The sequence below is a fragment of the Microtus ochrogaster genome, linkage group LG5, assembly GCF_000317375.1.
Source record: "Microtus ochrogaster isolate Prairie Vole_2 linkage group LG5, MicOch1.0, whole genome shotgun sequence".
Taxonomy (NCBI): Eukaryota; Metazoa; Chordata; class Mammalia; order Rodentia; family Cricetidae; genus Microtus; species Microtus ochrogaster.
In genome coordinates, this window is record NC_022031.1 from 43,122,032 (window position 1) to 43,145,327 (window position 23,296).

Here is a 23,296-nt window from a genome sequence, read left to right on the forward strand (position 1 = left end):
CACACACACACACACACACACACACACACACACACACATTGACAGACATACTCAAACTGTATTTCAGGACTGCCACATCAAAAGCTTGTGTTTCCAGAAACTTCGCAGGTGATCTGGTGTGTACTCAAGTTTGAGAGCCTTGGCTATCCTTGTGTGACAGATTCAAAAGAAATCGGAACAAGTACTATTTTAGGAATTGTTAGGGATGTCGAGATGGTGGTGGAGAATCCTGGGATGAAGGGCCACCACAAAAGGCCTGGCAGAGAGAAGGTACATGTTGGCCGGGAAGGAATGCCAATAATGCTAATAGGAAACAGCTGGGGGCTTGTGAGCAGTGTTGTGCTTACCTTCTCTTGTGAAATGCTGAGTGGGATAGGAAGCTTTAGCTTTGTGTGCCTCAATCTAAATAGGTTTAACATAAAAGGCAGTTGAATCACTGTGTAAGGAGCATTATGTGGAGTAGAAGAGAGGGTCTCCTATGTTTTTCTGCAAAGAAGTGAAAGAAATTACCCGTGTCCTCATGTAGTGATGCACTTCACCATCAATATGGATGCATATTATGGTATATAACTAGTTAACTAACTATATATATACACATATATATACACCTATATGAGTGTCCATATATACACATATATACCTATTAAAACAAAATAAAGTTGATCTTGATGAGATCCTGGTTCCAGGGTGAGGACAGAGTTTGTGCCTGAGGTGTCAGTCAGAGCAGAGATTGGTAGCCATTCATGAGTGGCACTGAGGTGGTTCACACATTAGAGAAGAAATGGCAGTCCCCAGCTCCACCATTCATCCATCAGGGATCTCAGGAGTCATGATTGTTGCTGCATCAGAGCAGGTGTTACTGTTTAGGTAGACTGCTGTATTATATTATTGATCTGAACTATCTTAACTTGAACTATATTTTATTTAGTAAAAAGGTATAAAACTCAAGACCACAAATTCTTTCATTACTCCCTATTGCATATCAAAAGTACAAAGATCTCATGCTGGATTATACCATGTTGTAGTGTCATTCTTACAAAAGAACAATTTGTATTTGTTGGGTCAAAGGCATTTTACTCTTAAAGTAAATTTGATTTAAACAGAATCTCCAAAGAAGATAAGTTATGGACTTTGTTTGAGTGTTTTCCTTTTTTTACTATCAAACCCAACATGACATGTAAATGCTTATTTGGATTTTTTTTCCTCCTACAAAGTAGGTTCATTTGGAGAATAATATGTTTGTATGTTTGAATGAATTCCAGTGTAAGGTGCTTTTTGCTATGAAGGTACCACCCTTTTATTACCCAGTCATTAAGTCCCCCCTTTTTCTGTGAGAGTGAATTTGTACTTTCTACATGGTTTATCAGATGCTATTAATGAACCACTATTAAGACTGCAAGGCTGCAGCACCCGGGGCCTGATTACAGGAATTAAAATAGTGTGTGTTGGCTTCCCACTGCTCCCCAGCAGGACTGCTCACTCATAATTCCTTTGCATCTAGTCTCAGCAGGAGAAGATTGACAGCATTGCAGACCATGTCAACAGTGCTGCTGTGAATGTTGAAGAGGGAACCAAAAACTTGGGGAAGGTAAGATCCTGCTCCTGCTGACAAATCAATGGTACTCCGGCTCCCAGGAATCTCTAGTATTAACCCGATTGATCTGCTCTCTTCAGTGTTGAGGGAACCAGCAATTAAGGAAATAGGGAAGAAATGACACATAGGTAGTGTAAGAAATCAATGGCTGTAATATTCCACTCCCAGATTCATTCTATCATCAGAGATTTTTTTTTTCTCAGAGAGAATGAACTGTGGTCTCACTCTGGGGCATTTAGTTGTTATGAAGGAATATATGCAGAGGCCTAGGGAGAAGAGAGAGCGGTCCATTAATCCAGCCAGAGCCAAAGTGAGACTGCAGCAGCACTGGAGGAGTGTGGCCATCTATTATACGGATGATGTGGTTCTCAGCCCAGGTGCCTAATGTGGAATAACCCTGTGCTGAATCAAAGCTTTGGTGGGAGCCAGTGGCTGCTGAAACTGTTTAAATAAGCCAGCCAGATAGTAGATTGATTGTTTTGCAAGTAAAATCAATTTGTAGCTGTCCACTCTGGAGCAACCTCCCTCAGTTCTATGGCAATGGCAGTACCTGTGGAATACTTTCACATACACACACCCCCCCAACAAGAATAATCTCTGAGGTTAATTATGAGCCCACTGTTAAAGAGGCATTGCCAGGAGTAATGAGAGGAAAACGCACATCACCACAGGCAGATTTTCTCAACTCAATTTCTAAATTGAATTTTTTTTTTCTTTTTACAGGCTGCAAAATACAAGCTGGCAGCTCTGCCTGTGGCAGGTGCACTCATCGGAGGAGTGGTGGGGGGTCCCATCGGCCTCCTCGCAGGCTTCAAAGTGGCAGGAATTGCAGCTGCACTTGGTGGTGGGGTGTTGGGCTTCACAGGTGGAAAATTGATACAAAGAAGGAAACAGAAAATGATGGAGAAGCTCACTTCCAGCTGTCCAGACCTCCCTAGCCAAAGCGACAAAAAATGCAGCTAAAGCTCAGGCTTCCACCTGGGCCATGCGTCCACCCTAAGGAGCACCTCGCTGCTGCGGAGTGCTCAGCTGCTGGACAGTGTCAGCCAGCCGTTCTCCATGGCCGTGTGCTGTTGAGCCTCCGTCACTGGATGCATTTGTTTGCTGGCTGTTAATGGAGATGTTAGGAGTGGAGGAGCCTGGGCCGAGGGGTATGGTGTCTGTCAGGTCCAGTTTAAAGACTGCCAAAGAGCAAATGTTCTGCCTGGAAATGTGAAGATTGAACCTATAACTCTAAGGATCTAAGATGTGTACAAATGTATCAGGCACATGAGGGTCAATGTGTTTGTATATTATTATTTCCTCCTGTAGGGAGAAACAGAATGTGAGTTCGGGAGTCTTTCTGTCAGGTAGGGATGTTGCCACCTAACAAGGGGTGCAGGCGAACTATTTCTGTACTTGGGGACTGATTGTACTTGGATCCATCTATATTTTCTGGTGAAGGTAATTAATACTATAAAATGGAAAGAGAAGCCCACGTTCTCTTTACAGACTGTTCATTGTGACATGGGTGTCTTTTCTGAAGCCTTCCTTGCCTCTCCAGATAAAGAGCACAGAATCTCATAGCTGGATCTACTAACCCAGCCACCTTGCCTACTTGCAGATGGTAATTCTGAAGGTTCTCTGCTTCTAGGGTGAATTCTATCCATGCAATGAGGATTTTTCTCATAATTCCCATTTTTTTCGTATCATTTTCCATCTCTAGTTACCCCTTCCTGTAATCTCTTAAATTGAAAAAAAGAAAATTTAAATATTTCCAGCATTTTGGGGCAGAAGGAAGTACAAGATCACATCCTGGGCACTGTGGGACTTCAAGGGGCTGACATACCTGCCTCAAGGGGTCTGGGCCTCTCAGTCCTCCGGATGGGTTGAGAAGGAGCTTTCTACCTCACTTCTGTTGCCGTTGCCCTTTCCCAGGTCATCCCTATCCTGCAGTTTTTACGGCTGCTCTTCCTCTCAGTGTTCACACTTCTCTCCTGCTCTAGATGGCCAAAGCCAAGATTCAGACCCGATGCAAGCTCTGTGGTACTAACATGGACAGCAGACATGGTCCAGTCCAGCTCCATGTCTGTCTCAAACAAAAAGTTTTGAAATTTAGAAAAAAGGAATTTAAGACTATAGGCAGCCTCATCCTGTATCCCAACTCATTTGAGATAGGAGGGAGCCACTGGTTGCCTCATTTTTTAATCTCTCCTCAGGAGAAAGCACGGTCAGCCAGGAGCATGGGTTCAAGCATCTTGGGGTGGTGGCTCACTCCTTTAATCCCAGCACTTTGGAGGCAGTGGTAGGTAGATTGCTGTGAGTTGGAGGCCAGCCTGGTCTACAAGGACAGCCAGGCTGTTACACAGAGAAACATTGTCTCAAAAACAAAACAAAAAAAGAGCAGTGTTGATGTTTGGCCTCTGTTGATTGCTACCTTTCCTTCTCCGTCTGAAGATCCGTCCCTTTCGTGCTCTGGAGTCTTGCTGATGCATTCCTATGAAACAGCACTACATCCTATTAAACTATCGGGAAGTAGCAAGTATTTGTTATCTGCTGACTTAAGACTTTAATATCAAAAAGAGGAAGTACTTTGAATGAGTGTCGAATTGTGATCATTGTCTGACACTGGGAATTAAGTATTTGGAGTAATTATTTTTAACTTCATCCTTTTTTCTCTGTTTCTTGCTGCTCCTTTAAATTGGGCATGTCAAACCTGAGCAGGAGGCAGAACTCATCCCAATTTGATTTAAAATAAGATTCTTTTTAAATTTTGTCTTGTATTTCAAGATGTTTATCCTGTGTTTCCCTGGCTGTCCTGGAAATCACTCTGTAAACCAGGTTGGCCTTGAACTAGAAATGCACTTGGAGTGCTGGGATTAAAGGCACGTGCTACCACCACACCACCTGACTATAACAGGATCCTTGAACCGCCATCGCGGGTAATTCTGATACAGCCAGTCCAGCCTGCTTAGCTGGAATTCTCAGAATAAGCTTTGTTGTCTCATTGTTTAGTCTCCTGTGTTCTACATCATCTTCCTCATTGCTTAGTTCTTACTCTGCCAGTCCCCAAAGTGTGCCATAATAGCCACAGCACGAAGAACCAGGATGAGGCTTGCATTTGAAACCTGCATCTTCTGGATGCAGAGGGAACTGTTGACATGATCATGAACTGTCAGTATTGGGCTTTTGACTCTAGCCGTCTAAATGCTTAAGGAAGTTATAGTCTTCTTTAAAATTTTATACTTTAGAATTACTTAGAAATTGTACCTCATTTCCCTACAATAACTTTTTGTGGAAATTGCTTAGAAGTGTTTAATCAACTATAAATTATATAAGGTACTTAAAAGTATAAATTAGTCAATATGACACAGAAGTGATCTTAAAATTGAACTTAATATGCCCCGTAGTGTCAAGTTAAATTTATCTTCTCTATGATTTATGTCTTATTTTTATTTCAACCAGTTAAAAAGCACCACTTTAATTAAGGTTGTAAAATTTGTAGATTTTACGTAAAATTACTCATTTCAGTAATAGTAGCACTCATAAAGACTCTTTTTGATGTTATAATCTGAGAATTTCTCTGAAATTTTGGTGTAACCCATAGTAAAAAAAAATGTATTAAAATTGAACATATATACATGAAGAATGTTTCCCATTATGTGGAATACATTTTGATGTTTTGTTTTTCAACATTGATTTCAACCCACTAATCGATGGGACCCTCAGTTTTCAGAAAACCACCTCCCTACAGAAGAACGGGTGTTTCCCAGGCAGTTAGCCAGGCTCTTTAGCAGGTGTTTATGGAGCGGATAGCTGGGCCTCAGAGGAATTAAGTATTGTACAGTCCTTCAGTTCCAAAGGAGGAAACTGGGTTGGAACTGGGTTTGTTGGTGTTAGGCTCTGGGCTGGGCTGCACTGCCTCACCCGAAGCCTGGAGACTATAAGGCCAACTGTGAACAACCCTTGCTGTTCATTTGTTTGTCTTTTGTGCCTCACCAGGTGTTCAAAGCCTGCTCTTAATTGTGGCCATGGCAGAACACAGCGCTGCACTGTGTTCTGCTTTATACTCAAGTATAGAATGAAGAGTGCCACTGTCCTTATCCTGCCCCACCTTCTACACATTGGTTTATATCATAGGTTATGATCATTGTTTAAAGTGTCTTATATAATTAAAAATAAACAGTACTTTAAAAAATAAATCTTATAGCTTTTAGAACCAATTAATCATATTCTTTAAATGTTGCCCCTGGAAAGCCATGCACACAGGTAGGGTGCTGGTAACAACCCTTAGGCTATTTCTGAACATCTGCCACAATATCTGGAACATCTGGATTTGCCACCAAAGAATTGTACATCGAATAAGAAAAGGCACAGGCTGTTTTCCCATGCTTTTGTGACCCTGCTCTCTCCCCATCTCAGTTTTGTGTCTTGGTGGCTTACTATCCTACCTCATACACAGAAGCCAGAGACCTAATATGCCTAGAAAGTGAGCATGCTGAAGCTGCCTAGAACTGGTCGTACATCTGGAGCAGGGACTGGGGTTACCCCGAAACTTTTGCATGGCCACAAATGTCCTTCTGCCTGTCTTCTTTTCATGCTGTTTTCTGCAGCGTGAGAATGGGATGCTCATAACACCTACTGTTCGCAAGAAATTTTGAATCTGAACTACAAATATCTAGCACACAGTATTTCCTTCCAGTAAAAGCCCAGAAGTCAAACCATCCTTTGACTAGTTAGTAAACAAAGGCATTTTTCAGAAGAGTCCCTTAAGCCTTTCACTGAGAGCACATGGACTCTGGAGAGAAGAGGAAAAGCCTGCAGCAAGGACCTGCTGTACATGCAGTGCCTTCTCAACATAGATTAGAATGTGGCTGTGGTTCTCAGTGCTTACAGGTATCTGATGACATTCCCAAGTAGATGGAAGTCTAACAAGGCAAGGGTGCTTCTTCCCTGACCCACTCATAAGACACATTCAGATTCTGTGTATGTGTGGGGGGGGTTGCTTTTGTTTTTGTTTTGTTTTTCTGAAATAAGGATTTACTGGTATCCAGGTCGATTTTGAATTTGCGATCCTTCTGCTGCCATCTCTCAAATTCTGGGATTATAAGCATCTAACTCTGTTTTATAACTGTTATTAACACTTGTGTTTCTAGCAAATGGTTCTATTTGGGGTCTTCAGTTTCACACCTTTTCACAAAGTGTTGAGTGTTGTAAATAACCAACAAGAGTTATGTATCTACATTGCTCCCGTCAAAGAAGTCAGTAATGCACCTGGGCGATATTAACCAAACATATATTACAGTGAAAACATTGGCCAGTGATTTGCCCAAGACCACAAAGCTATTTTGTGTAAGATCTAAGAGAATGATATGGGGTGTGGGGGGACCCTCCATGTGTTTTTTTATTAGGTTTCATTATGCCATGTCAAGTTGCCTGCTGGAGATTCTCAGCACTTCAGTGGTTCAGATCAGGCAAAATGGGAAGAAGTGTTCTTAGAGGGAAACAGACGCAATCGCTTAGCCTCCCGAGCAGTTCAACCTCAGCACTTGTGCCTCTGCAGCCAGCGCACAAGGACCCCCTTTAACATGTTGGCAAGGTAAGGCCAAGGAAAGGCGAAATGGCAAGAATTTCTGCAAAATTAAGTTCTTCCTGAATTGGTTTGTCATTTATTATGTTGCTGAATGGTGCTTGAACAAGGAAATATGCAATAAAATCCACCCATTTAACAAACATTAAACTGACTTCTTGTTGTGTATTGAATAATAGTGTCATACACTGAAAGATAGACCTGTAGATGCTATCATAGCCCCGAAGCTACCTGAAGTGGGTATGTCACACCAACACATGCTAAGTACCAGGAAGAAGATAGACAAAGTATTAGAGTTCTCGGTGAAGGAATAACTGGAAACAAACAGGAAGGCTTTGCAGAGCTGTGTTTGAGCAGTAGGTAAGGAAGAATATGCCTGATGGAAGAGGGGCTTTCAGTTTCAAGTGAGTGGGAATCCACGAATGTAAAATGACATGGGAACAGTCAAGGAGTTAAGAACAAGAACACGGAATTGAACGGATGACTTAACAATGCAGCTGGTGAGGGGACGCAGGAGAGTGGCAATAGATATCTAAAATACGGTAATTCTTTGTTTACTCTAGATCAGTGCTTCTCAGCCTTCCTAATGGGACCTCTGACATAAAATTATTTTCATTGCTATGTCATAACTAATTTTGCTACTTGTTATGAATCATAATGTAAATATCTGTATTTTCTGCCAGTCTCAGGTGACCACTGTGAAAGGGTCCCCTTCTTGCCAGAAATGTCCCTTACAGTGGCCGGCGCTTTTGGTGTGTTTAGTGCAGTTGCCTTCCTTTCTTACCTCTCATTTGTGAGATCCCTGTTTAACACCGAATGCCTACCTTGTGATGATTACTCCTTCCATAAACACTCACTGGAAACTTACCTTTTGGTGCCCAGGACCTCCCAGGCTAGTTTGCCGTGCTCATGTTTTCTGACAGATGCTGTTCACTAGCTCCCATTTCTCCACTTTCACCTGTGGGTTTTTTCAGAGTTGAATTCTTCAAAGTTGAAATTTTCTCCTTAGAGGTAGTAGGACCTCTCTGATTAGACTGGAAGATTCATTTGGGATGTGACCATACATTTGCATCTTTGATTTTTTTTCTTTTTTTTTCTGTTAGCATGAAATACAGCCATATATGAACACATGAAATACAGCCATATATGAACACATGAAATACAGCCATATATGAACACATAAAATACAGCCATGGCATCTGAGTCCTAACTTTGGAGGTGTGTAACAAACATGCGACAGCTAGGACATAGCTCATCTTCTGTGTTGCTCACTTTTGCCATTAAGAGGGAAACAAGAGTCAAGAGAAGTAATCTGGGAAATACATCAAGCACTGGAATGCCAGGAAGAGTCCTGAATTTGGAGATGAAGACATTTCTCTGTCAGATTAAAAGTCCTGATCAGGAAGAAAGATCCGGGATCTCCATCACAGCAAAAGTGCCATGGAATTTTTTTTTCAATCTACTGTTTTACAGTTGGATTGTAGGATTAGTAGGGGTCTACATTAGTTACTTTTCTTGTTGCTGAGACAAATAACAAAAGCACTTAAGGAAAAAAAAAGGTTTATTTTGCCCCAGTCCCAGGAGTTTGAGGCAGCAGCTATTGGCATTGCATCTGGAGCTGGGAAAGTCATGAATGCTGGCACTTAGCATCCTCCATGTACTCCGGGACCCCAAACCATGAACTGGTACAGCCCAGATTAACCTAATTTAGAAACTCCCTTGCAGACATGGTCAGAGGCTTGTTTTGGTGTCTGGTGATTCTAGATCTTATCAGCTTGGCAGTATTAATCATCACAGGGCCTAAGACATTTACAATAGAGACTAGTATTGAAATAGGAAGTAGCTGAAGGAGAGTAAAGGATTTGTTGGGCAAGCAGAGAACGGAGTTAGGCAACAGCAAGGCTGAAGCTAAGAGGGACACACTTCGACAGGAGCTGAATCCAGGTTTCTGATGCTAAAGTTCATACACTAAACCCACCAAACAGCCTCTCTTTTATTTATTTATTTATTTATTTATTTATTTATTTATTTATTTATTATGTATACAATATTCTGTGTATGCCTGCAGGCCAGAAGAGGGCACCAGACCCCATTAGAGATGGTTGTGAGCCACCATGTGGTTGCTGGGAATTGAACTCAGGACCTTTGGAAGAGCAGGCAGTGCTCTTAACCTCTGAGCCATCTCTCCAGCCCCCAAACAGCCTCTCTTGATAGAACTTGATAGTGACACTATAGTTCCCTTGTCTCGGTGAGTCTTATTCACAAAAGATAACCCTGCGTAGGGTTGGGGTCAACAGCTCAAGACATTTTTACAGACCATTCCTTTGATACCTCCTTGCCTATGACACAGAGTGACCTTAATTGTTAAAATGATGTGTATGTTATGCCCAGAATGGTGGTTGGTTAAGACTAACTATAACTATTAGTGATTACAGTTACAGCATTTACTATAATTTTCTCCAGTGTGGTGGTTTGATTGAAAATAACCACCATAGACTCATAGGGATGAGGGTGGCTCTCTCCTCTCTCTCTCTCTCTCTCTCTCTCTCTCTCTCTCTCTCTCTCTCTCTCTCTCTCTTTCTCTCTCTCTCCTGTCCTGAGATCTGCACGTAGAACTCTCAGCTACCCCTCCAGCACCACCTTTGCTCGCACCCCGCCATTCTTCCTGCCACGAGAGTCATAGACTGAACCTCTGAACTGTGAGCCAGCCCCAATGAAATGTTTTCCTTTATAAGAATTGTCGTGGTTCTGGTGTCTCTTCACAGCAATAAAAACCATGTGCATTAATATAAAAGTATTGTGTTCCTATAAGAATAGTGAAAGCAATATTGGGTGACACTAAAATGAAGAGATGAGAAAATAATTGATTTTTTTTGGGATTTTTGAGACAGAGTTTCTCTGTAAATAATTGAATTTTTAAGGGTAAGTGGACGTACTCTCTCCTCTAGACAAATGATGGTAACATGTTATGCGTACTTAAAATTTTTTATTTTAGTATGCAAAGTAGCAGGTTTCATTATGGCATTCCCTCCTGTCTCCCATGTCCCTGCCTGCATTCCAGTATAAAACTTTCACTCCTAGTATTACCCTTTTGCACGCCTCTCCCTTAAGGCTTCTTTACCCACCTCTCTCATGGGCCCCTTCCCAGTTTCCTGGCATCTACCCACACTCATTCTCATTAATATACATATGTAAAAATTAGGAGCTAAGATCTTCATGTGAGAGAACATGTTTGTCCTTCCAAACCTGGGTTACCTCACTTAATAAAAAAAAAAATCCTGTTTTCCTGCAAAATACAGAATTTCATTTTTCTTTACAGCTGAATAAAATCCCACCGTGCATATGAGCCTCATTTTAATTACCCATGCATGTGCTGATGCTTATCTAAGCTGATTCCATTTCCTTGCCACAGTGAACAAAGCAGGAACCAACATGGAGAAGCAAATGTCTCTGATGTACATACACTACACAGTCCGCTTCTCTGAAGTACATACACGTCATGGTCCTTCTGGTGCGTACCTAAGGAGTAGTCTAGCTGGAACATGCTGCGTAGACCAGATGCGCTCCTCTGCCTTCCAATGCTGTGATTAAAGACCAGCACCCACATGCCTGGCCTTGAGAATGTTGGAGCTTTTGTTATGGAGGTCAGTTTGCTCATGTTGGGGAATTTTTTTTTATCATTTCCATTTTGCCATTTGTCTTATCTCGGTTTGAGTAGATCATCTGTGTCTACAAATCCATCCGCTCTTTACCTTCCGATTTAGTAGATCTGTTTTTAAGGTATATCCTAGTTACTCTCTCAGTTTCACTGGGAAGCCACCAACAATTCAGAAAATGATTTTAAAAGACAGTTGTGGAGAAAAGGGGTTGTGACTGACAGATGCCTGATAGTCGTTTGTCCTTCTCCAGAATGATACCCAAATATGAAAATGTATGAGGTATGGTTAGGAATAGAGTGGTTTTAGTTAGATCTTCATTTGTATCTCATCCTAGAAAATTGTTATGTATGCTCCTGTTCAGTATCAACTGGCCAGGAAATAATTTTCCTTTGGTGTATAAAATTTCTGATGTGGTCTGTCTTAAATCAGAAGTCAGGCTCATTATGATGCTCACCCCCACCCTTCCTGTGTCACCAGCAATGCCCTGTTTGGCTCTCCTTCCTGGGTAGTGAATAGGGAGAGGAAAAGCACCAATCATCTTCCAAAATGAGTTTATTCTTATCTAAGGAAGTTCACCACAGGGCACAAGAGTAGCAGTAAACTTCCTGTCGCAGTCATTAAATTCTCAGGGCCCATCACATAAGGCCTACCGGGGTCATCTTTGATACAAATGGATGGCTTTGGGGGAAAAGGGTCAATAAATACCTGGCAAAACTTAGCATTACAGTATGGAACAGTAACAACAGTCTGATAATACCAGTTTTCCTGAAGAAGAGGACCCTCATATGGGTAGAAGTGTGGTCTTTCTGTGCCTAGTCTAAGGTAGCTGGGGTTTTTTCCCCCCCTGTGGCTCAGACCATAGCACGTATATGCAATTATAGCCACCATTTTACTATTTTCTCTTCATTCAACTTTTAGCTTCATAACAGAAGGGGGCAGTTTATTAAATACTGAATCTTTAGCCTGGACTTGGTAGTTTATGCTTACTGGCTGGTAAACTTATGGCTTACCACAGCAGTTTTGTCAACTAACTCATTGCCTAAAAGTGATTGACTAAACTGGGGTCAGATCTAACTTACAGAAAATGTGGAGGTAGGAGAAAATTTCCAGTACCTAACATTGTGTTGCCAAGACAGCAACCATTCTGACAGTTACATATCTCTAGCTGGGTGGGCACTGTGAACTTTTATTTTTTTGGCAGTCTCTGGAGCTTGTAGGTGACTTAACAGGTAGGACTGAAGGTGACAGATTCATTTGTAGGATATTTGTAATTGACTAAATCAGATAATGGAGATAGAGATCTGCTATCAGAATCCATCCCTACTAGAGGGACACTTTCTTGTCCTTGACGCCTTGGTTTGCTTGCCTGCTCTGTACTTTAGCTTTCTGTTTCCCATCAGAGACCTGCTGAGTTCTTCTAAGTATCCAGAGGCTGGAACAGAAAGATGGCTCTCCTCCTTTCCTTATCACCTGTATGCACATGGAAATAAGGGGAACACACGTACTCCCAACTGCGTAACTGAGGATACACGGAAGACCACAAGGACGTAGATGTGTATAGATTGTGTTCTATTGCTGTGACAATACACCATGACCAAAACCAACTGGGGGAGGAAAGAGTTCACGTATTTTAGCTTATAGTTTGTAGTCTATTATGAATGGAACCTGAGGCAGAAACCGAGACAGGAACTGAATCAGAATCAATGAAGGAGTGGCACTTACTGGCTTTCTTATACAACCCGGGAACCACCTACCTGTCCAAGGGAGGTTCTACCCACAGTGGGCTGGGCCCTCCCAAACCAATCATGAATCAAGAAAGCTCCACAGGTGCTCCACAGGCTTGCCTACAGACCAGTCTGATAGAGGCATTTTCTCAATTGAAGTTCCTCTTCCTAGACTCTAACTTGTGTAAACAGACTAACCAGGACGAGATGACACTTGACATACACACTGACTATGTGGGTTTACTAGACAAGGGTGTGCCTATGTGGGGGATGGTGAGATGTTAGAGACACAGTTTGAAACAGCACTTTCCCAGGGTCCTCTCTTGTCTAAGGCCAGTTCTACCTTTTCCAGTGTATTCTTGAGAATACCTGGACACATCAGCTGAAGCTGGGCTTGCGTTAACTGCACTGGAACTCACAATCCCCATTCCAAATCAAATCAAACACAATGACATGAACTGGAAAGTAACATGGCACCTGGAAAAGTCATCTTTTCCAGCTCTGGTCATTTAGATGCCAAGTAAAACATCCGGAACACAGTATTTATGAAATAGTAAAAAGTCTCAAATATAGAAGTATTTTACAAATATAGTTTTATTATTTGGAAATACATACAAAATTTCACACACAGCTAAAAAAGTTGCTAAGCAGAGGTCCTACAAACTTTTTTAATGAATACATAAATCATTACGGCCAGCAGTGAGTGGTCCTGGAGTAGCTTCTCCTCAGCTCTCACCAGCTCTGAGAACTACATAAATCTTCCCCAATAGACAACTGGCATTTCACTTTGTTCATACGACTTTATCCAGGACAACAGCCTAATGCCGCGAACTACAATCATTCTGAAAACTGGAGTACTGTGTCCAGTTAACTGTGTATCCTGGTTTCTTAGACTGTCCCAACAGCTGTTAATAGAGATGCTGGGTGATACAGGGTATAGGCCAAAAGCCTTAAGGTATAGTAATTTAAGGTAGCAAGTTTCTTGCTTGTTTGTGTGTGTGCGCACATTTAAGTTTTATGTCATTTTATTTTTGGTCAAGCACACTGTATCTGATGAAGACAAAAACTGAGCTGTTATGGTATTCCTGATTATCAATCCATTACCCGTTCTTTTTGCCTTAATGCATTTTTTTCTTCAAAGGTTTTGGGCAACATTAACACTTTCTCTTGAGCTCATTCTGAGCCTTTCCATTTCAAACACTGTTCTCTATCGCATGCCCCTTGGTAGCTTTTATCACGCCAGTTTGCCTTCTTTTTGCACACGACCCCTGACAAACTGACTTCATCAGTAAGTTCCCCACAAGACACTTGAGATGATCATTCTCTACCTTACACATTCATTTACATGCCTGTCATACCTGTGTGTGTACAGCATGCACATGGACACGAAGGCCAGAGGACAGTGAATGTCCTGTTTCATCATCCTGGCAGAGACGCAGGAAGTCTGGCTTCCGGATCTTATTCAACCAGTCTCCAGTGCCGTCTGGCATTCTTTCTAGCTCAGCTGAAAGTCTGAGGCTCAGTACAGACTGAGTGCATTGAGGCCACTTCTGCAGCACTGACCCTGTTCAGGTAAAGTCTAAGACCTGCTTCTGTGGTATCCATTTTCCAGTAAGGATCCCCAGGACCTGCAGTATGGTGTCCTGAGCCATGTGCTCACGTTAGCCAGCCTCCAGGGAGTTAGCCTCCCCCGAGTGCTCGTTCCTAGAACATCATGCTGTCTCCCACTATCACAGCCGTGACAGATCCTACCTCTTTTCAGGTAGTCAGCTTTTAAAACCCCAGCATAAATGTTTGGAACTCAGTCCTTCTATGCCAGGCACATTCCCTCCATTCCCTATGTCTAATCTGAAATTGCTTTCTACAGTGATAATTCATATGGTCTGATAAACTCAAGTAAAATGTTACAGCACCTAAAAGCTTACTTTGAGTCACTGCCAACTGATAACTGCTCCTCTGTGAATTCTTCGAACCCTAATTCAACCCCTGGGATCCAGACAGACAATGACAACCCTTCAAATATCTAGACTGCTCTCACCCGTGGTTACTCTAAGAAAAAGTCTCTATTTTTTTGATAGCCCCTGGCTGTCCTGGAATTTGCTCTGTAGACCAGATGGGCCTCTAACTCAGAGATCTCTCTGCCTTTGTCTCCTGAGTGCTGGGATAGGTGTGCACCACTACTACCTGGCTAAAAACATTCTCAATAGTTATGTTTTAAACCATTTTACTACCCTAAATTCTCTTCATGGAATGCACCTGAACTTGTAAAGAACTTTTTATAAACCGCCATTAAGTCCTGTTGAATGCTGAACACTTTCCATGGTATCAAAATTACTCAAGGCCACTTTGTTTCTTATCGTTTCAATAAACATTTATAGGCGACTACTTAAGTATCCAAACTGATAGCTGCAGACACAATGTGCAGAGCCACTGTCCTTAATGGCTTCACCATCCAGAGAAGAAAACGGCAGTGGCCGGGTTAGAGCGCAAGTTCTGATATGTATGAATGCTATACAACACACCGAGTCTTCCACTTTAAACAGCCCTCCCCATCATTTTAGGCCACACTGAAGATGTGTTCTTTATGGTCTTTTTTCTAATAATTATTCTCAGCTAGCTGTCTGCAGTCCAATATTTGAGTGATATCTTTTATTATTTTTCAAAGCCAATTACAGGATCCCAATTTGTTACAGCTGGTTGTTCCTGTGTTGTTTTGAGCTAGTATGGAAGCCTTGCAGTATACCTGTGAGTGTTCATTGTCTCATCACTGAAAACAACTATGGTCATCTTCAAGACACTGACCAACAGCAATAAGGTGACAGAATAAAGGCTAGCTTCTAGAAAGCTCTGTTCTAGTTTTCCAGTCACAATCTGGCAAAATATTCTAGACATGCCCCTTACAACCTCATTAATATTTATTATTCTGAATAAAACTACAGAAACTATGGACAAAATCATGCATAATTAAGAACTAGAAACTGATTTTTAAAAATAACAGTTATTAAATATCCATTATAAATATTCATTTTATTTTAAAAGGTTTGAAAGACGTTACATATATCACATACTACATATAATGGCACATGTCAACCTTTAGAGCTCAAAAATAATGATCTCCCCAAACTGGGACTGACTGATATCCCAAGGACAAATGACCCTTGGTCTATAGCACCACACCCAGGCCCCGAGGAAAGTCGATTTTGAGCCTGTTGGACCTCTTGCACTGGGATTCCCGACAGAACTGCTTTTATCCCTGGCAGCACTGAGGTCTCATTGCGTGGGAATCAGGAAAGCTAGAGGGGAGGCCCTCTAACAATTCACAATGGTTGAAAATGGGAGAAGAATTTAAAGCGTTGTGTTCCTCATCACTTTGATCTACATAACTATAACAAAACTACAAAAGACAGAAGGAGGCTTACAATAATTGAAATACAGTTTCTCTTTGAAAATAGAAATTTCTAGACAGAAAGAGCCTTAAAAGTTGCTAGTTCAACAGTAGTAACCTGCTCCACTGGTGTCTCTACTTTCTCGATTTCAGGGTTAATTTGTTCAAAGTTTTAAATGCCAGCCATATGCCGATTTCTCAGACAAACACATAGAAATTTAATAATACTTCCATTTCTTCTTTCTTAATTCATAAGGACCATTTCTGCCAACTGCTCTGGCTTATGGCTCTCCTCCTCTTCAGAGTATGTTTAAGTTACACGTTAGGAATCCAAGAAGAACCACTATGGAATTTTCATAAGCAATGCCCGGCCAATCAGTACAACACAGTACACAGTGTGAAAATGTTAATTTATTCCCCTCCCTGGTCTCTAGAGTATATATCCCCCTAGCTTTCTTCAGAACTGTGATAAGAAAACACCAGTAGACCTGATCATGTGAGAAGAAGAGCAGAAAGGAAATCATACAGCACACAGGAAGCAGGCCGAGTCCCTGGCCTCTGCAGTGCTCGTGTGAGTTACTGGTATGCTTCTGGCAATGCCACCTTCCGCTTACATTATAAAAACTGTACAGGACAGATTTAAAGTGGAGATAGGCCTCTAGTTTTTATTTTATTTTTTAAACCCTAGCAGATTTTTAAAAAAGAGGCTGTATTAAATGACAATGCATTTGAGTCAGGGGGAGGAAAAAAATTAAAAACCCAAAACTTCTTTCAGTTTATTCAAAATAAAAATACACATAGAATTATGAAAATATAGGTTTACTATTTTCACCACATAAGCCAATGCTGCTGTCGAAAGGCCTGCAGTGGTCTTGAGTTTTACAGCTCATCTCGATCCCTCAATAAAGTATACCTATACTCGCTGGGCGCCAGCTTCTGGAAGGAGCTCTCTGGAGGACTGCTTGCAACATCCTGGTCTTGCTACAAAAGAAAGAAAAGAATCTTCATACCAAAATGTTTTATGGAGTTATCATACTTTACTATTACATGACTGGCAGTGGCCTTATAATTACTTGGTTATTAATAAATAAGACAAAAAGTGTATGCCAAAGTCAGGAGGTAAGTATGTGATCCTGTTTCCTCACATAAATGCCCCTACTCTGTTCAGGGCATGGCTGCCACAGGCTCACTGACAAAAGACCAACACCCAGTGCTTCCTAGAGAACCCCATAGAGGGAGCACAACCAGTTCGGCCCTAACCTTTCTCTTCTACACATGACTGCTAAGAGGGATTGCCTTGATACAAATCCCTACTCTGCTAGGAAAGCTGCTACAAGTCAGGTGGGTGTCGCACGCCTTTAATCCCAGCACTCGGGAGGCAGAGGCAGGTGGATCTCTGTGAGTTCGAGGCCAGCTTGGTCTACAAGAGCTAGTTCCAGGACAGGAACCAAAGCTCAGAGAAACCCTGTCTTAAAAAACCAAAATAAATAAATAATTAAAGCTGCTATTTAATCAACTATCTCGATGCCAGAAATCAGTAAAACTTGGTTGAGTTGAGGAAAAAGACTCAATACTATAATGGACCTCTGTAATACTTATGTGCCAAAAGCAGACAAAACCCAGTGAAACATCAAGTGACCCCACACACAGTGAAGAAGAGCAGCACAGTCTACACGTCACTTTCACTCTGCGAGCATCCCAAGAGTGAGCGCAGCTGCACCACGGGACAGTCCCTACGGGGGACATTCTGTGATAGATTAGCATGCGCCATGAGAACAGAAGGTGGGAGATGCCTCCACCTATTTGACTTTGCCAGGTTCCACCTCCTCAGAAGTATCTGCTGAAATACATACTCAAGTGGAATTATATTACTATAAACACATACAGTATCTTGTACCCAGTTGGTTTTAGCACAAAAATATAAATAAAATACATAGGTAAATAAAACATTGTTTAAGGGAGAAAGTGAAATAAATCAGGATAATACAATAATGTTTTTCTTGGGCATATAGAGCAGTCATTCTCAACCTGTGGGTCACAACCTCTTAGGGGGTCGAATGACTCTTTCACAGGGGTCACCTAAGACCATTCTACATATAAGATATTTACATTATCATTCATAACAGTAGCAAAATTACAATTGTGAAGTAACAATGAAATAATTTTATGGTCGAGGTCATCACGACACAACATAAGGGAACTATATTAAGGGGCTGTAGCATTAGGAAGGTTGAGAACACTGGCATAGAGTAACAAGAAAACTTTGTGGGCTTAAGAAAATAATGACCTTCGGATAACTGTCACCAGCAGAATTTCCCCCTTTAATAGTAGCTTAGTGACCAAGGAAAAATTTGTTTTCATTTCTCAAATGAAGCATATTATCAGTTTCCCAAGAGAATTCTTGACTTTGGACCTAATCTGACTCCCATATAAGATAAGGAAAAATTTAGTTTTTCTTTTTCTTTGATAAATACAAGTTCTTTGGACAAGTAGCAGACATAGTCCTGGCATATAAAACAGGGGGTTTAATGTACATCATCTCTCTCAGCTTCATGTCATAGACTCAATATAAACAATAACACATCAACATGCACATTTACGATTCTTTCAAAGGAGGGACATAGAAATTACTTGTAATAAAGGTTACAAAAGTAGAAATAATAAAATTCTCAGGCTTTAAAATCTATGCATTCATCCATTCTGACAGTTTATCTACCTATTCACCAGTCAATATAGTAACATTTCAATTAAGAATTATGTGAATAAAAGCTATTATAAAATGCAGATGAATAGTTATTAAGCATTCGAATATCAAATGGGAAAGCTGCACTGAGTACTAAATTTTGAGTATTATCAATACTGCACCTGTGAAGGTTCTTAGGATGGATGAGGGAAATAACCAACCATTACTTTCTTACATAAGGGTCCATGTCCACTCACAAAAGCAAGCAGGAACAAGCACTGGAACCCACTGATTTGTTTGCTCATTGCTCCCAAGTCCCACTTCTTACTTCTTCTATTTGAAGCTAACAGTATTTAACACTGTGCCCCAGAAATCATAGACTACCCAAGTTCACATGATGGAGAAATTAGAGACAACACTCTACAACTTTTCTAGAGGCCAACATTTTAAAAAGTAACTTCAAAGAAGCATAACTTGAATATGTTATAGTCAGTTCAGGATTTCTATAGAGGTAACAGCAGCTGAAACTCCAGCTCAGGCCCCTCTGGGCTACCTCAGAAAAGATTCTCCACTGGCAAACACATAAATCCTACCTCTCCTGGGGCTGTGTCAGTTGGGTCAGGTCCATGATGGAATTCTCTGTGCAGTTTTCCAGAATGTAGGTCAATTACAAACTGCTTCAGTTTTCCAGGAATTCTAAAAACAAAGGCAAATAATTATTTAGCTTCAACTGTCCAAACCGGCTGACTTCTAGTTTATCAGCTTCACAGTGCTGTAAAGAAATATTTGACTCTATCCACCAATTCTACTACAACTATTACAGTCAGCTAGATACTAGTTTGGGGTTCTAATTTTTTAGTTTTTATTTTATGTATATGTGTGAGTGCCTACATGTATGTACCGACATTAGTGCCTCGTGTCTACAGAGGCTAGAAGAGGTATCAGATACCCTATAGATGGTTGGAAGCCATCAGGTAGGCGCTGAAAACCAACTGAGTCCTCTGCAGGAGCAGCCAGGGCTCTCAACTGCTGAACTACCTCCTCGTCCCCTATGTTCTAATCATTGTACTTGTTTCATAGAAATTTTCTATACCTACCATTAACAAAGGTGATGCTATGAATATGCTATATCCCAGATGTGTTTATCATCCTTTAGATAATTATTTGGTGTGTGCACATGCACACGTGCATGTGCGTGCGTGTGTGTGTGTGTGTGTGTGTGAATGAATATACTTTTAGCAGCATACACACATACAAACAAAAAACTTATATCCTCCAAATTCACACTAAAAATTTTGGGATTCAAAGGGAAAAAAAATAATTAGAGGATAATCATGTAAAAGTATTCAGTTTTATAACCAGAGCACCATCCAATATCTCATAGCATTTGAACCCAGCATGAGCCTGTGGATCACCCCTGAAATATAACCCTCTTTTGAGGTGGTCCATACTATGCTGAGCAAAGCAGACTTACAAAGCAGGCCTTCTATGGAATTATTTCCTTGACTTGTATCTAGTAATGCAGGAACAAATGATACCTATAAGGCCAATCAATTTTTGCTATTCATTGATTTGAATTCTAAAGCCTTCGCCAACATAATTTTTTTAAACTGAAGTTGATTTGCTAATTTGGTAAGTAACAGATAGCAGGATTTTAATTTACATTTCTTGAGAAGTTGAATGTTTTCCTCTCATTGCTTAATTTATACTTATGTGCAAATGAACTGCCTGCCTTTTATGGAGATTTCTGTGCTTTGGAACATTCATTACATGCTCCAAATAGAAACCTATTGTTTTTATATCTATTACAAAAATTAAGATGCAGTACCACACATACTCTAGTTCCTTGTACAGCAGACTGACTTTTTAATATTTCTGTTTTGTTTGCATAGCCAACATTACCAGTTAAGATTACCAGTTTTTAATTTTTCTTTTTAAACTCTATCCCGAGGTCCTGGAAGTGCTGTTTTGGTTGGTTGTTTTTTTCCCCCCTTCAATAACTCCCACTGAGCTGTACCAACCAATAATTTCATTGTACACCATGCTGGCTCCCCACTAGCTCCAATGCAGTAGAGACCAGCAGGTGCCAAATGCACAGTTTACAAATACAAATGACTGTCAGGTAGCTGTACTGACAGAATGCCTTGCAAAGGTTCTCTGGCGCAAAAGTAATTACATGTACACCAGAGATAAACACTGAGAGTAGATCAATTTACATTGCTTCTGACATCATCTTCTGTGACCCCACAGCTAAGTGATGAAGTCTAAAATTCAAGCCACAGACTCTGAATGTTCTACCACACCTGAGATAATGCTTCTTTATAAGCCCTAAGACCATTGGAACTACTTCTAGTCAAGGACTAACTTATGAAGGAGTAAATGCCAAATGTGACAAACACTCAAGACAGGTTTCTCCCTGACCTTCAGAATTATTCGTGCCATGAGACAAGAGGAAAGAAAGAACTGTAAGCATAAAGCAGAGGCCAGGAAGGAGATGGATTAGGGAAGAACTCGTAGCTAGCACGTACTCCGAAAGGACCCGTCAGTATTAGGAAGGGACAACCAGTGAATGAGCAATAAATTGTTAGAGTAGTCAGTGTGGCAACATGCAAGAAAACTGGCACAAGAAATAAATCCTATTTTCGTTTCAGTCTTAACTGGACACTAAGTGTGGAGCGCTAAGCCTCTCCTGCCCTCTAAACGTCTGGTTTACAATGACTTACTTTTAGACCAGAGAAACACACACACAAAAACAGTATACGGTGACTGCCCTCTGACAAGTGTACAAGGTAGAAACTAACTTTATCATTTTCAAAGACTGATGCATAGTAGATAATTCTTTTTTTTTTTTAAAAAAACTTGAGTTGTGTAATTTGTTTTGTTGTTTTTGAGACAGTCTCAGCATGTAGCTGGGCTGATCTTAAACCCATGGATCTGCTTCCCTCTACCTACCAGCAAATGCTGAATTACTGCTGAGCCATGGCACTTTTAATAGACAGGGTTTCTCTATGTAGCCCTGGCTGTCCTGGAACTAGCTCTGTAGACCAGCCTGGCCTAGAACTCCGAGATCTATTTGCCTCTTTTTCCTGAAAGCTGAGATTAAAGGCATGTGCCACCACACCCAGCTTAATTTTCTAAGTTTTAGCAAATGCGCAACATCTTCTTACCACCTCGGCAAACCAGCTAAGATCTCCAGCACCTCTCTGCAGTTGGACCTTCCTTTCCTTCTAATCCTGGCAACCACTCACGTTTGCTGATCCTATCCACACATACACTAATAACATGTACTCATGAGAACGGCTTTTTCATCTTAATATACAACTGGCATCCATTCCCCTCACATGTAGTCCATCTGCTGCCAAATACTATTCTACTGAGGAATACAAGTCTATTCCTTTATCTTGTTGAGGACATTGGGATTCTGTCAGGATTTTGGTGATCAGAAACAATACTATGACAAACATATGTGCACAGATTTCTGTGTGAACTTTATTTTCTAGGACAGACATTGTGTCAGATGCTACATATATGCTTAAGTTACAAAGAAATTGTCAAACTGCATCAGTGTGCACCAAGACTGCAGCTGATCTACATGCTTGTGAAGGCAGGGTGCTGTTGCAGCTGAAGAACACAAATCAGCATCTTACTGCGATGCTAACTTGCATTTCTTGACTAGGTAATGACCCTGGGCACCTTGCTTGTGTGCTAACTTGACATCTCTGCACCTTGCTTATGTTTAAACATTATCATTCATAGCACAAAGGTTTTTAACTTGATGAAAACTAATTTACTATTTTTCTAAGTGTTTTCGATGCTCTTCAGAACGTTACCTTCCCGATTATTAAGAATATTTTTGTTTATTGTTTTCTACTTAGAGCTATAATGAATTCTAAGTTAATTTTCCATGAAAGGAAATTCTTTCTTGGTAGGAAGATGTTCAGATGGCCCAGCTGTGGTGGTCTGAAAGAAAATGGTCCCCATAGAACTGGCACTGTTAGGAGAAGTGGCCTTGTTGGTGTAGGTATGGCCTTGTTGTGGGGGTTGGCTTTGAGGTCTCCTATGCTCAAACTACACCCAGTGTCACAGTTGCTTCTGCTACCCATGAATCAGAATATGGAGCTCTCAGTTCCTTCTCTCTGCACACCAGCAAGCTGACAATGGACTAAATCTCTAAGCTGTAAGTGGGACACCCCAGTGAAATATTTTCCCTTATAAGAGTTGCCATGATCATGATATCTCGTCACAGCAATAGAACACTGACTAAGATATCAGTCAACTTAGTAAGAAGGAATAAAATAAAAACAGTATAGGATAAATAAAATGTGCCTTTTAAGAAGTTCTATCAGGCTGGGCATGGTGCAACATGTCTGAACTGCCAGCTAATAATAACCTGGGGCAGGAGAACCACAAATTTTAGTCAACGCTGGACAACAGGACCCTCCCTCAAGATTAAAAAAGGAAAAAGGGGCTAAAGGAACAGCTTACTGATGAGCATTTGCCCAGCACACAGGAACCCAAGGCTCACAGAGTTGGGATCTAATTTTTGCCATTTGGAAGTATTAGCTCTTTAAACAGTAGCATTTCCCCTGCCTTTTACAGTTACCAGGAATGTCACTGTTTGTATATAGGACTGCGAGCTGGGACTCTAGGGTCTAATAGATTTGATACAAATCCTAGTTTTG

The 23,296-nt window shown here is 41.0% G+C and overlaps 2 protein-coding genes across 2 annotated transcripts in view; one reads left to right on the plus strand and one right to left on the minus strand.

Moving 5' to 3' along the window:
* The window catches only part of Stx17 (syntaxin 17), a 47,029-nt gene extending 43,963 nt beyond the window's left edge, over positions 1 to 3,066 (plus strand). Inside the window, exons 7-8 of the mRNA XM_005362161.2 lie at positions 1,502 to 1,588; positions 2,318 to 3,066. Of these exons, the coding sequence (XP_005362218.1) occupies positions 1,502 to 1,588; positions 2,318 to 2,557 (327 nt within the window). The 3' untranslated portion in view covers positions 2,558 to 3,066. The remainder of the gene's footprint in view (positions 1 to 1,501; positions 1,589 to 2,317) is intronic.
* A 12,492-nt stretch (positions 3,067 to 15,558) lies between these two features.
* The window catches only part of Erp44 (endoplasmic reticulum protein 44), an 81,776-nt gene continuing 74,038 nt past the window's right edge, over positions 15,559 to 23,296 (minus strand). Inside the window, exons 11-12 of the mRNA XM_005362162.3 lie at positions 19,208 to 19,310; positions 15,559 to 16,912 (exon numbers count right to left, since the gene is read on the minus strand). Of these exons, the coding sequence (XP_005362219.1) occupies positions 16,811 to 16,912; positions 19,208 to 19,310 (205 nt within the window). The 3' untranslated portion in view covers positions 15,559 to 16,810. The remainder of the gene's footprint in view (positions 16,913 to 19,207; positions 19,311 to 23,296) is intronic.